The 14,327-nt window shown below is 39.9% G+C and overlaps 2 protein-coding genes across 4 annotated transcripts in view; one reads left to right on the top strand and one right to left on the bottom strand.

Moving 5' to 3' along the window:
- mslnb (mesothelin b) overlaps window positions 1-11,420 on the top strand; it is a 51,184-nt gene extending 39,764 nt beyond the window's left edge. For both annotated transcript variants that reach the window (XM_085276239.1, XM_085276238.1), the window contains 20 exons: window positions 277-404; window positions 508-635; window positions 721-838; window positions 3,168-3,386; window positions 3,485-3,655; window positions 3,781-3,930; window positions 4,022-4,086; window positions 4,216-4,345; window positions 4,753-4,832; window positions 4,914-5,043; window positions 5,190-5,380; window positions 5,518-5,608; window positions 5,722-5,851; window positions 7,237-7,418; window positions 8,207-8,368; window positions 8,454-8,590; window positions 8,858-9,000; window positions 9,110-9,204; window positions 9,465-9,759; window positions 10,861-11,420. In XM_085276239.1, the coding sequence (XP_085132365.1) occupies window positions 277-404; window positions 508-635; window positions 721-838; window positions 3,168-3,386; window positions 3,485-3,655; window positions 3,781-3,930; window positions 4,022-4,086; window positions 4,216-4,345; window positions 4,753-4,832; window positions 4,914-5,043; window positions 5,190-5,380; window positions 5,518-5,608; window positions 5,722-5,851; window positions 7,237-7,418; window positions 8,207-8,368; window positions 8,454-8,590; window positions 8,858-9,000; window positions 9,110-9,204; window positions 9,465-9,759; window positions 10,861-10,946 (2,831 nt within the window). In that variant the 3' untranslated portion in view covers window positions 10,947-11,420. The remainder of the gene's footprint in view (window positions 1-276; window positions 405-507; window positions 636-720; window positions 839-3,167; window positions 3,387-3,484; window positions 3,656-3,780; window positions 3,931-4,021; window positions 4,087-4,215; window positions 4,346-4,752; window positions 4,833-4,913; window positions 5,044-5,189; window positions 5,381-5,517; window positions 5,609-5,721; window positions 5,852-7,236; window positions 7,419-8,206; window positions 8,369-8,453; window positions 8,591-8,857; window positions 9,001-9,109; window positions 9,205-9,464; window positions 9,760-10,860) is intronic.
- LOC146572226 (lipopolysaccharide-induced tumor necrosis factor-alpha factor homolog) lies at window positions 9,833-13,464 on the bottom strand. Of its 2 annotated transcripts, XM_085276262.1 has the most exons (4): window positions 13,336-13,464; window positions 13,157-13,186; window positions 12,882-13,014; window positions 9,833-11,730 (listed from the first exon to the last, which is right to left on the bottom strand). In XM_085276262.1, the coding sequence occupies exons 2-4, from the start codon at window positions 13,179-13,181 to the stop codon at window positions 11,622-11,624; spliced, it is 267 nt and encodes an 88-aa protein (XP_085132388.1). In that variant the 5' UTR covers window positions 13,182-13,186; window positions 13,336-13,464; the 3' UTR covers window positions 9,833-11,621. The 2 variants fall into 2 exon arrangements, with proteins under 2 accessions (XP_085132388.1, XP_085132389.1); XM_085276263.1 differs by having other exon boundaries at window positions 13,157-13,345.
- Between the last annotated feature and the right edge of the window lie 863 nt (window positions 13,465-14,327).

Here is a 14,327-nt window from a genome sequence, read left to right as displayed (position 1 = left end):
ACCAATTCTGGTTTATCCGTTTCATTCAACGATCCGCTTTCACCCTTCTCATTCTCTGTCGGCGGCACGCTTTTTCCGCCATGTGCGTATTAAAAAAAGGCACTGCGCATGCGCGTTTTACCCATATTCTATTGCGATATTTAATTTTCTTATCATTGCCTGACATTATACCGGTATTACCGTGAATGCTATGATATGGCCCAGCCCTAATAGATTGTATTTTTATTTATTCTGAACTTTATCATTATTATTTATTGTTAACATCTTTTTTTTTAGCCTCAAATCCAAAGTGTTACTTCCCCAGCAACCCACAACTGAATTCCACAGCTTGGTTTGCTCAGTACATCGGGTCTTTCGTCTCTTTCCTCACTCTGGACGATGTTGTGGCATTTGGATCTCAGTCGGTAAAGAATCAACATTGGCGTAAATTTTGAACTGACGCTGATTTTTTTTTCTACTTGGATTCATTTCATGACCTACAGATGTGCTTTTCTCCCCTCCTTGCAGGTCATTCAGATCTTCACAGTGAACCTTCAGAACATCGCTCTTTTCAACACCTCTTTCTTACCTGCAAACCTCACAAAGTACTACACCACCCTTTTATATCAACAGGACAGCAACTTCAACCCCTTACTGTGAGTTTAAATCTATACAATATGTTGTGTTCTCCAGCCACAAATCCTGCATTTTTCTGTAAGTGTTGTTTAACCTTCTTTGCAGCCTTCCTATCTTGTTTCGGTGTGTCGCTCCTGGTCCAGCATTTACCCAACTGAGTCCAAGCGACAGTATGATAGTTCTGAAGAATCTCACAGTTCTCTGTACGGACCTGGACCCACAAGTAAGAAACATTTAAAGAAAAGAAAAACAGCTATTTGTTCAGTCTGCTGCTAAAATGAATAGTTATGTCTATAACTTCTGTTCCTTGAAGGAGAGGAACGAGGTACAACACATAAGTATAGGATATCACGCCCTTGCATGTCCTGGCTGAAGAAACCTTTATTCACGCCTGTGGTGACATGTGCACAACCCCGCCTGGACTGTCATCACAGTCATCCCTCAGTTTGATAGCCGCTCTTCACCGACCCAAACTGCTCAGTGGGGCCACCTTGTGTTGTACCTTGTTCCTCTCCTTCGGGGAACAGAAATTATAGACAACTATTCATTCCCTTTCAGTCGATTTACTCGGTACAACACATGGGACATACATACACGCCCTGCAGAGCAACCAGAATTGAACCACCACCACCTTAGTGTGCGGTAGACCCAGCATAAAGAACAGTATGAGCCACCGAAGGGGCTGTAACGTCCAACCGATAAGACCGCACAAAAGTATGCGGTGATGCCCAATTAGCTGCTGCACAAATACCAGCAACAGTCACTAATTTTCATATCCACTGACTCCACTGACACCCCCTCCTTCCTGTGCTGAATTGTAGCGTAAGCGAATCATTCAGGACTCACTCACCCCCTCCCTCCTGGCTCATAGCTTCTTCTTCTTCTTCTTGGTTGGCAACCAATGTTAAGGGGCATTACCGCCCCCTGGCACACAGCTCAGTGGACATTTAGATGAGAAAATATATATTTGACACATTTGAGGAAAATACTAATAAAATAAAATAAAAATAAATAAAATAAATGTTCCCTTTAGAAATATATATTTTTTGCTCTTTAAAAATAGTTGTTTTTCTTTTTCAATCACTCATCCTAGAAGTAAGATTTACATGAAAAGAGAAACAAATTAAGTCTGAGTGAAAATGTACATTTTTTGCACTCTCTGGTCAACTGACTCAGTGAATCAAATGACTCAAAAAACCCGATTCACTTTGGTGAGTGACTCATTAAAACTCGATTCAGTAAAAAGAATCAAATTTACCATCACTACTCCACATCAGCCACGCCGCTTTGCTAGCTGGAACACCAGTGTCGCCACATAAGGACGCTGTCATAGCCTGTCAATGACGTTGATTAGCTGCGTATGTACGAATGTGAATCGCATCATTGGCTGGACTATGGGATAAGGTGGCATCGTTCTAATCCCATATGGTAGCAGCCAGTCACTTACTGACTAACACTGCAAAACAGAATTGTTAAAGTTTTAATTTTAATTCCAATTCAAGTTAGATTTTTTTGTGCGCAACGCAGATTTTCTGTGTGCAGAGGCTGTGCCAGCAGTGCGCAATTGCGCACGCGCGCAGCTTAACATTGCTGATGGCTCTTTTTTGCTTCTCATCCTTCACCATCTTTCACATGATTCAGTTTATTTTGAAAAATCTCAACAGGATCTTGAGCTTTATTCTGAAAGGTGTATGTGGAAAATAAACAAGCGGACATGCGATGGTTTTGCCGTCGTTAATGCTAATGACAACGCATAAAAACAGGCGCTTGTCCGTCTGTAGTTTGGTTATATTAAATATAAGAGAAAGAGAGAACTTTAAGAAATTAATATAGCCACTACAGTGACCATCAAAACGGTGAAAAAATATTGCCATAAACAGTTTATTTTGCGACACCAGGAAACAAATGATAGCGTAAAATAAAACGATAGATGTTTTTATATCGTCATCCGATATATATCGTTATATCGAACAGCCCTAAATAAAACCACATTTCTGTAACATTAGTATCTCCTTTTGTGCGTAATTTTATATTATTGTTGATAATAAATTACTTAAAGTAGCAAAACAACCTGAAGAGCCAAAAAAAGCCGGCTCTTTTTGGTGAGCCAAGCCGAAATTCCCATCACTAGTACCGAGTGATTCGACTGAAAGGGAACCTAACTTAAGAAATGCACATACCTACATTCAATACAGGATAGGTAAGGTCAACTAGACATGAATGTTATAAGATTTCAATCTTTCAGAGATTCAGCATCTTGCCTGGTATTTTGGTAAAAAGTAGTTTATTATTTCCTTAAATTTGTCACCCACATAAAATTGGGTTTAGTTTCACTTGCAGGCTCCTGTTTTGAATCTGGTGTTTATTATTTAGAGTGGTGTAGAGCTCTTTGTTCTGGCGGTATGTGATTTTAAGAAGGGTGAAATGGAAAGATGAATAAAAGAGCACTAAGCTCTCCTTTTATTAACTTGATAAAGTTTTGTTCCCCAGAATATTTACACTGTAGACATAAATTTGACTCTACTGACAAAGTTTTCCTCTCACGTGTGAAGGTCACAGCTGCTTTGGCAGGTAACTTTGGTCAGAACATTGACTCCACAGTCATTTCTGCCCTCGGCAGCCAAAGCACTGGCATGTCGCTGAATCAGATCAGCTCAATCAAACCCCAGGACTTAATAAACTCCATCGGCACTCTCTCCACTGTGACGGGCTGGAGCGAAGGCCAGGCCATGACCATCATCCAGTCTCTGCTGTCTTCGGGCATCATACAGGTAGCAGATTTTAGACTGAATCCTGACTTTAGAAAAATCAAAGTCATCTTTGTGGTCATGTTCACTTATGCGTGTGCTGCTTCCATCCTTTCCACCAGATCAACAGCTCATCATCGCTGATAAGTCTGGGCACTCTCATCATTGGTGTACCTTCCAGAGTGTTCTTGAGCATCTCTGGTAATCAGCTGATAAGTGCCTCCCAAACTCCTTCACTGGTGGCAAACCTCCTTTCTGGTCCTCAGATCATCCAGCAGGTCTTTGTCAGTCAGGTATGACAGGTTTTCTGTTATAACTTGACCATGATTTGAACTGCACACTTCCATCAGCTGCTTTGGATAAAGATAGAAAGCTTTCCACAGAGAGTTAACTCACAATGCTTCCCATCTCCTCTCAGATCATATCAGTGAACACCAGCAGCGTGCAAGTGATCCAGAACGTTCCCAATGACCTGGCCACTGAGATCCCTCGATCCCTGCTGGTGGGCTTCTCCAGTAGCAACGACGTTATAACCATACTCAACAGAAAGGAATGGAAACCGCAGCAGGTAGAAGATGAAACCTTCAGCTTAGTTTTTATTGTCGTGTTGTGCTACATGCCTGTTATTACAGACTCTTTTTGTTTGTTTGTTTTGTTAGGCTGAATTGTTCTTTGAGTCGGTAGCTACAGAGAGCGCCTCTGCACAGCTGGGAGGTCCAAACAAGTGAGTTCAAATCAGTCTGGGAGATCAATCAAATCAATCAAAACAACCTGCAAATGGGTTTGAGTAGAGCTAACAGTGTGTGTGTGTGTGTGTGTGTGTGTGTGTGTGTGTGTGTGTGTGTGTGTGTAGTTTGTCATCCTCTGTGCTTCAAGGGTTCACATGCACTGGAGTGAGGAACATTGGCAATGGGCAAGTCAAGAACCTGATCAAAGCCTGTCGGAGGTCAGGCAGCAGGAAGGTTAAACTAGTGGAGTCTCAGGTACAGTGTTCAAGGCATTTATGGGATATTTAAAATCTCCTTCATATCTGCTCAAATATTAAAAAGTGAACATATTGGACATCAAAGGAGAAACTAACAATTGTTTAAAACACACTTAAAACAATATATACATACCCTGTGAATCGGGTTATATAGATTACACCGTATATAACTCTGGCACATAGAGTTAGGGTAATAAATGTTTGAACAAAGATGCAATTTTTGCATGTTGCAGCTGCACACCACCACAGTGGATTAAAGTGCAGACTTCCAGCTTTGGTGGAGAAGGCAAATTACAAAAATGCGTTACCATCCAACAAGTCATGGAGCTTTCTTACACATGTTCTCCGTCATAAACGGGGACGATACAAGGTGCTAATTATTTTGCCTTTTTTTTTAATCAACAGCTGACCTGCATGTACACTTACATTAAAGACGATGCTGCCAACTTCAACCTCTACCCTCCAGATGTGCTGCTGTATTATGAGTAAGAATCCTGTCTGTTTGTTCTGAATTAAAGCTGAATGGTGGATGCTACAGCTTGTCACACTTGTGTTTCCTCTTGCAGTTACTCACTGGTGCCGCAGGCCAGCTGCAGGGCCTATTTCACAGAGTTGGGAAATGCAGACTTCTCTGTCTTCTCTGCAGCGCTCAGCTACAAGCGCACTGCCCTGTTTGAAAACGCAAAGAGCTGCTTGGTGAGTCCTCGAACCACACATCACTTCTTGAGCTCTAAAGATTAGATGTATTAATAATTGCATGAAATGGAAATAACTGTCATCACACCAAGGTTTTGTTTAATGTTTTGAGTTGAAATGAATTTCTGTTTCTTTTATTTTCAAAGGGCATAACAAACACAAGCTTAACTAAAGATGAAATATCAGTATTGGGAAACATGTGCTGCATCCTGGATGCGTCCTACATCCTAAACTCAGATTCATCCATCTTGGAAAATCTCAAAAGCTGCCCCAGCCTCACTTCTGCTCAAGCAGCTGCTGTTCAGGCTCGAATAACTAATGGCAACACAAGATATGGGTACGCAAAACGCTTCACCGCTGTGGCAGATTTTCATTCCTGTTTATTTGTTTCCTTGTCAGCAGATTTACATTTTTACATTTGGCCCTTTCTGTCCTTCATAATAATAATCACCGTTCTGTTTTCGTGATAACCAGAGCTCCTTCAGTGTGGACTGAGCAAACTCTGAAAGACCTCGGGATGCTGCCGCTGTATATGTCTTCAACCTTCTATGATCACTTCAACACTGTGAGTAATACATGACCGCAAACATTTACATTTTTTGATTTTGGTTTCTGTTTTTTGCTGTTAACCTTGTTCTTTATGCGCATTTCCTTCTTTCCCTTTGTTCTTGTGAGCAGAAAACAAAGAACAACTACTTGAGGTACTTCCTGGGTGTTCTCAAGGAAAACAACGTGGACAGTCAGAAGATCGGGAAGCTGAAGAGCGCAATAAAGGCGTCCCTTCCGGATGAGTCAAAGCGATCTCCAGGTTGGTTTCTTTCTGTCAACTGCTCGGTCCATGTATCAGAACAGGGATAGGCAACCTTTCTGATGATGAGTACCATCTAAAATTCCCTCAGAAGTCAGTGTGCCATATGATTGCATTAGCAATAAATTTAATAACACTCTATATTAACAGTTACACACTATATAGAACAACTTTATACAATTATATTTTGTCGCAGATGTTGGCAGCTATCAGCGAATAGTTATCAGGTATTTTGAAACAAAAAAAAGACTTTTTATCCATAACAGTAAATGAACTGTACAACAGAAAATGCAAATGCTATTTATAGTCTCCTCACAACAATGATAAGAAAAATAAACTGGGCCAATATGGCATGTTTGTTAATACAGGGATACACATGTTAATGTGATCTCTGGTCTCCCACTCAGAGACACAGGTCTCCGAGTGACCTGTGAGACCCCATTGAAGAGCCATAGGCTGTGGATCTCTTAGGATCTCGCTGTTGGGTTTGTAATAATAATAATGGATTGGATTTATATAGCGCTTTACAATGCCACTATTCATTCACTCTCGCATTCACACACTGGTGGAGGTAAGCTACGGTTGTAGCCACAGCTGCCCTGGGGCAGACTGACAGAAGCGAGGCTGCCATATCGCGCCATCGGCCAACACCAGTAGGCGGTAGGGTAAAGTGTCTTGCCCAAGGACACAACGACCAGGACAGAGAGCCCGGGAATCGAACCGACGACCTTCCGGTTACAGATACGCTTCCCAACCCCCTGAGCCACGGTCGCCCACAAAGGTGGAACAGAATTGAAAATGGAATCGGAATCATGAAAATCTTATCAATACCCATCTCTACTTATGAATAAAATAAAGTTCACTATCAGTAACATCATAGCACCCACTCAGCTGTATAAAAACTCCGTCATGCTAGCTAGTACACAGTACGAGTTATTGCAACTGACGGTAAAAAGTCAGCACAACGAAAATAAACTGCACCTAAACTTGGTTTATATCTGACCCAGATAGACTGCAGGTCATAACTTCTTACCTGAAGTTCAGTTCACCTGACACTCGGACCGGCGGCCGCCTCGGGTCTCTCCTCCTCCTGACTCCCCTTTCCCTCATCCACCTGCTGGCCTCTGTGGAAGCTCCGTCATAGCCACCAAACAACTGAGTTATTTTTACACATCGACCAGCATCTGGCCAATCCACCACTTTCACTGTTTATAGCGTTGACAAAAAAAAAATCATCGGCCCATAAAAATGAAAAATCACCAGTCCAGTGATGGTGCCATCAGTTAACCCTTCTGGCACGCATGCTCAGGGTTGCTGACCCCTGTATTAGAATCCAGAGAGAATTTACTGTTTAACCAAAAATTGTTTCTCTTTCTGTGTTTCAGCCTGCACTTTGGGATTCATAACCCGTGTTACTATCGTTAATCTAACATTCCCCTTAAACTATGATATAAGTCAGTTCACCAGCTGCCTCAATTCCACCATTGTCAAAGACAACTTGGATGCCCTCGTTAACCAGGTGCAGGAGCAGAACTACACAAAGATTGTTCTCAGCAAGTTGCGAGAGGTAAGTGGCAAAAAACTCCTGGAGCCTATCCCAGCTGGCATAGATTTAGAGGCAGGTTAGGCCCCTCCTGGAGAGCAGGTTTAACACACAGAAGCATTCAGAAAAACATAACACACATTCTGACCTACGGTCAGTTTAAAATCAGTATTCGACCAAACCCCGTGCATGTTTTTGGACTTTGGAACGAAGCATGAGAACCAGCACAGACACAGGGAGGGCATGCAAAGTCCACAGCACTGACTACTTCCATTATTTAAGCCTTAAATTTTAACTCTGTGATACCATGTGTCATACATGGCTTTTGTGAGTCTTTAAGACCTCAACATCACCAGGTCAATTTTGTTTCTGCTGATAAACCTAAATAAATTGTAGAGGAATGTCAGATGTAGCAAAGATGATCCAAATGGAAGATTCAATAAACACTCCACTTTAAAAAAATATACATAATTTCCTGGCAATTACCTCATGATTCGGGCTTTACAAGGTTAAGTGATATCATCAGCATCTGACTGGGGTTTCTTCTCTCTTGGTCTCTTACTTTTTGTGGCTATTTATTTTTAAAATTCCACAGAAACACGTGAGGAAGTTAAATGATTAGAGTTTACAGTTTTTGCTGACGATCTTTTAGACGGTTAAGCATGAGTCTATACTTTTTTCAAACCCTAAATCCTTGTTTTGTTTTTGAGGTGTTTTTGCATTGTTTTGTTTGTTCTCAGCAGTTTTTCTCTTTGAATAGTTTGCTATCTAAATTTGAGTCTAAATATCTTCTGACCTTCCTAAATTTATAGGCTTACAATGCCAGCGGCATCATCCCAGAAGATCAGGTTCAGATCTTAGGAGCAATGTCCCGTAGTGCAACAATGGAAGACATCAACATGTGGAGTATTATTCAGATCGACACACTCGCTTCTTTGATGGATGCTTCAAACGGGCCGTGGGACCCGGTTCTGGTGAGCAAACAGAAGAAAAAATCTGAACGTGAGCTTACTTTACATGCTTGTGTCTTCACACCGATGCTTGGTTCTCCTCATCAAGGCCAAAGCCATCATCTCCAAGTATCTGAGTGTAAAGGGGAACAGTCTCGGCAGTGTGGAGCTCAACGTCTTTAGAGGACCAAACCTGTGCGCCCTGGATGTTGTTGTTATCAGGAACATTTCGGTTGGAAGCATCAAGTAAGGCGTCAGAGCTGTGACTGTGCATGAGTGTGTGTGTGTTTGGAGGTTATTTTTACATCACATTAGCAGCAGGTAATATCTGAACAAGAACATGTTGGCTAAAGGTCTGTCAGGGATCCTGTACTTACAAAGGCAGGTGAACCCACATAAATCTCTAAATTATTATTTAGATAACTAGAAAAAAAAGTCTGATTTAATGATAAATAATGTTAAATGAATTCCATAAACTCAACACACCATTCCTGTGTGTTTTATCTCCTGCAGGAACGCCGATGCTCTGGACATATCCAGCTGCACCACTGAGAAAAAGCAAGAACTGTTTTCCCTCGCATATGAAGCATTTATCCCAATCACCCGCTCAAGCACTATCTCCACTACCAGTTACCAGCTCATACAATCTTACCTACGTAAGCAAACAGACCCACATTCACAAAAAACATCATTTAAACAGCTGAAAGTTAACGTAACTTTCATTTAATTAATTAAATTTTTATTAATTTTTTTCCATTCTTGCAGCGGGTGCAGATTTTAGGTTTATCCAAGACTTAGTGTCTGCCAATATCAGTATGGACGTCCCGACCTTCACTGGGCTGCTTGAGAGTGTTATACAGGTCAGTGCTGCATGTCTGCACTTTGAATTCTGAATTTTAGACTAATTTTGAAAAAAAAAAAAAGTTTATTTATTTATGTATTTGTGGGGTGGGGGTGGAGGGGTCTTGCATTATAGTTCCTCAATTTATTTACTTCGCTCAAACCATTAGACGGGGCTGATAAGTTGTAAAACTAAATTGTCCTTTTTTTTCTGTCAAAGATTAAAGTAAGTGTGTTTATTTGCTCATAGGATAAAATGTGTCTGCTCTGTTCTCCATAGAACCTGACTGTTAGTGATGTTAAAGGTCTTCTTGGCACCAACCTCCCACTTTTGAAGTCGTATGAAAATGTGACAGTGGTGCAAACCTGGATCAGTTCACAGTTTCAGTCTGAACTTAATGGCCTGGGAGTGGGGCTTACAGGAGGCAAGGTTAACACCACCACCACTACACCGGGTACATCATCAACAACAACATCAGGGACAACTTCAACAACAACATCAGGGACAACTTCAACAACAACATCGGGGACAACTTCAACAACAAAATCAACAACTGGATCCAACAGCACCACGGGTAAGTATTACAAAAGGTAGCATTGGGTTAAAACATTCAAAGAACAACACCTCAGATAAAGCAGCAGTACCACATTTCAACATTTAATATAGCACACTGTCTGCACATAGAGCATTCTTGTGCAGGAAGAGTGTGGGCAGGAAGGGATTTGTGTTACAAGAAGTAAAGGAAACCAAAATAAAGCATGAAAACATGAAATGTTAAGCTAGCGGTGGACCTTCTGCTGCAGATGAAATCTTTCAATTGCTCATTTTAAGCATTTTTGTCTCATATCCTGCTGTTTTGTTATGAGTATGTAAAGATCATCTTACATCAGAAGCACTGACAAGAAAAAAAACAAAACAAAAAACACATTGGTGGTGAAAGGGAACTTGGTTTTTACTTGCGAGATCTGCAGTGTGATTAATGATGGCAGCATTAAATACAGTAAATACTTAATATTTTCATATTATAAAAAAAATCCCAAGTCAGAAAAACTAGTACAAGCGCGCACTACAGCTCTGAATACAGCAAACTTGACATATTGATAGTGTAAAGATCACAACTTGATATGAAAAATGAAGATATTAAATATTTGGTTGACTACATACCACTGTTGTGAAATGAAAATGATACATTTTTAAATGGTGTTATAGGTGCACAAACACTAAGAACCATCGGTATGTGGCTGCTAGGCAACATGATGACAACAAAAGACATGATGTAGATAAGAACCTTAAAGGGTCTGAGTTGTGCCTGTGTGCCCATTTTAGCTACTCAACTCCTGATCATGTAGGAATTTGCAGACAGACAGAGATTTGGTGTATCATAGTAAAATTTTCTTTATATATTTTTAATGATGGACAGTTGTTTTGCATACTATGCAAAATATTGTTCTACCTTTAGACAGAATTGGACCATATAAATAAATAAATTATAAAAGATGCTTAAAAAGAACTGGCAGTGATTAATCGAGCAGTGTCAGAGTTTTCTAAAAAGCCCACTTGTTGAGGCTTTTGTGTGGTTGATATGCTAGTGTTCCACAAATAATTCAGATAAAGAAATTAAATCAAGGGCAAAACGTTTTATTGGTCTCTAATGTGACTGTACGTTTCTTTCCAGGCAATGCTCCTCCAGTCCGAGACGCTGGCTTCTCTTTCTTCGCTCTTCTTGTACTCCTCATCACTTCTCAGTATGTTGTAATGTAAAGACAACTTTTCTCATGGAAGATTATTGGAATATGAATTATAAAATGGTAGATAACTGGATAAAGGCTTGAAATAATTTTTTTGTTTTAATTTATCATTAATAGAAGGAAATAATGTTAAACAGAAGGGCATTTGCTTCGTTCCTTGTAACGCTCGCTATGAACAAAATAGTGCAGGTGCAATAAGACAAATTGTAAATGATGTATTTTTGATTACTAAATCTTCCTGAAACCTTTTCATGAACTATTTCTAAGGTCATATTTTTGCTTTATTTGTTTTCTATTTTTTTTATTGCTCCATTTAAATTAAGATATTTAAAAGGATGAGGACTCAACAGAAAAATGACAGGTTCGGGTGACGGGTAACAGTTTTCATGATAGCTCTTTCTTTATTCAGTCTTACTATGAAAATGTATTTGAGAGATCAATAATAAACACATTTTAAACAGCCTTAAAACAGTCATTGGAGCTCGTTATTTGGTGTCAGTGTTTTAATATTCAAAGGTTTTGAGAGAGAAATTGTTAAAAAGGTCGCCTAATTTCATTTGTACACCAACAGCAAATTAGTCACGAGATTATCAGTTATTCAATTATAAGGAAATGTTCATTAGTGTCACCTTTTGTAAGTGTGTTTTGTTTGCAAAAAGCCATGTATAAATTGATGCAGGTCTTTGAGTTATAAGCGTTTATACACCCCAAGTATAGTCTTGCAGATAGGACAGGTGTGCTTGGCATCCTTCAGGCGGTCCACACAGAATGGGATGAGGCAGCAGCCTAAAACAAAGCTGGAAATGACAGCAGCGATGGTCAGATTTATTTACTCATATCCTTTTTATTTTCTTTTTTTTTTTAACCTTCAAAGATCCATTCATTCATTCATTCATTCATTCATTCATGTAAGGTCATATTTTGTCACCATATCAGGACATGTGGCAGCAGATATCATATTTCAGTTTTTGGACATACTTTTCAAAAAATGAAATTGTCATTTTTACATTTATCAGGTCCGACAGATTCAAAACAGCTAGGATCAATTAAAAATGTATCCCAAACAAGAGCTTGGACCTCAGTTTAAAAGCAAGTATCTGCACATGTGCATCCAGCCTTTGTGTATTTTTCAGTCAGTTTCTCGTAATTACGCTTGGTTTATTTTTAGCAGCTAGTTTAAACATGCTGGCCCACTGGTATGATGCCACAACTGTGACAAATAAAAAACATAGGGACACCAGTAAACATGCAACCATCCACAGAAGAGGAATCACCTTTACTTCGCCAGGGTTTTCAACGTGTGGTGCTCACTTTAAAAAAAAATATTGGCACACCAACAGAAGTTTAATAACTAAAACCAAACATCTCCTTCTTCTTTCTATCACTGCACCACCAGCTGTGGCACTGTGGTGCTATAGCAATGTTTTTAAGTCTTAGTGTTATTTCAGTATTGTGCACGTTGGCATAAATTTTAATATGCACATAGTGGGAGAGTAATTCTACATCACTCAGTAATTTAAGTAAAACAACATTGAAGGATTGATCCAACTTGCATATCTGCAGCTGGAGGCTGTTAGCTTAGCTTAAACAGCTAATGCTATTGTTTGCTCTCCCTATGCATTCATGTACTAAACAACTAGAGGAATTACAGGAAAGATTCCTTTAAGATGAAATGAATAGGATCAGACTAGCATCAGATTCCAGCACCAACACTGATCTAAAAAACACTGTATCTGTGAGAGCTCAACGGCTTGACAGATTAATACCATCCATTGCTAAAAACTCACTCACTCACTGCAGTGACATTAATCTTTAGTCCAGCTTTTGCATGTTTTCACTTCCAAACAGTTTCCATGAGGTTTTCCAGCCACAGTGTGAGGAGCTGTATGAAATCTGTAAAATTATTTTATTGGCATAGTGAAGCAAACAATGCTTGAACTATTCTTACCCACAGAAGAAGAGCCCTCCACAGAAAATGTAAGTGAGCAAACCAGCAGAGTAGTCCACCTTGGAGAGGACTATCTGATGGCAGTTAGGACAGGCGATCTGAACCGGGCTGTCTCCCAGTGGACCGACCGTAGCTGCAGAAAAACAAGGATAGAGAGCACCAAAAGAGCAAATGCAAAAACAAATCAGGTTTTTAAATAAAATCACCAGAAATTAGAGCTCAGCTTTAAGAGTAACACGGACTACATAAATACAGACTGTATGGCACAAACTCACCAACAGGAACTTGTGCATTTGCCATTTTTCCTGTGTACACACATTAAAAAATGTGCATTTCAAGATAAAAACTTAAGAAAATGATCAAAGCTGTCCTAAATGTAAAAAAAAAAAAAGTCTGAATAACACAAAGATATTCAGTGTTAGACTTGATCTGTGAGTTAAAGCAGAGTACTTACAGTTTGGGGGGGGGCCGGATATGTGACCACAGCGAGAAGAGGTTTCAGTGCAGAGCTGAAAGGGCTACCTTCACCGTCAGCCTCCTTTACTTAATAAGTCATGAGATCCTTGGACTCTCAGTGTGAGCCTCACTGACCCACCCTTTTTCTGACTACCATCAGTGTAGTCTTATTCCTGTGTACATGCAGTTCTGCTGCTACACCAATAACTTGGTGTAGTGTTGTAGTGTATCTGTAGTGTATCATATCTGCTGCGAAGTGCAAAAGTATGCAACGAGAGCTAAACGATGCAAAAAGATATGAAAGAGACATTTCTGAGGAGACTGCTGCACAAAACCAGTAACTGAAGCCACATAATCCTGCATTCAGAGTGAAATTAGCAGCACATGTTCCCGCTGCTCCAAATTAAATGAGACGTTTAACCACTGGTGAGCACAGCAATGTTGAATTCATGCTCATACAGTGTCATATCTGTTCTGCATTTATAAAGCCACATTCTAAAACTTGTGCAACAGCATCATTTCATGCCAAATGTTCCCTTACACACGTGTGGTTGTCATTGGAAACTGAGAGAATTTAAATGCAGATTGAATGTGTAACAAGTAGGTAGATGGAGCGAAAAATAAAAAATAATCAGTTGTTGAACAGTTATTCAAGTAATGTGATCAAAACACATAAATGATCCCAGATCTGGGACAAATATGGATTTACAAACAAACACTGGATCCCAAATTTAGAATCAGTCGTGTCCAGGTTACAGATTAACCCCAGGACACACTGACAACGGCTTTGATGAACTCAAGAGGGAGTTTAAATTAAAAAGTAAAGACTTTTAAAGACTTCAGATTTTATCAAATTAGATAACAACTAGAAATATCTCAAGAGGAAAATGCAGTAATAAATATCTTGATTGAAGCACACAAGCAGATCAACGTACCTCTAAATCATACCAGGGTCTTCACAAAGAGAAAGGTCGATCCAAATAGGGGGGA

This window comes from Mchenga conophoros, linkage group LG6 (genome assembly GCF_057382185.1).
Source record: "Mchenga conophoros isolate Kocher_MC1m ecotype Shallow Benthic linkage group LG6, M_conophoros_male_GT1.1, whole genome shotgun sequence".
NCBI lineage: Eukaryota > Metazoa > Chordata > Actinopteri > Cichliformes > Cichlidae > Mchenga > Mchenga conophoros.
Note: the sequence above shows the minus strand (reverse complement) of the source record. Positions and strands in the feature narration are given on the sequence as shown.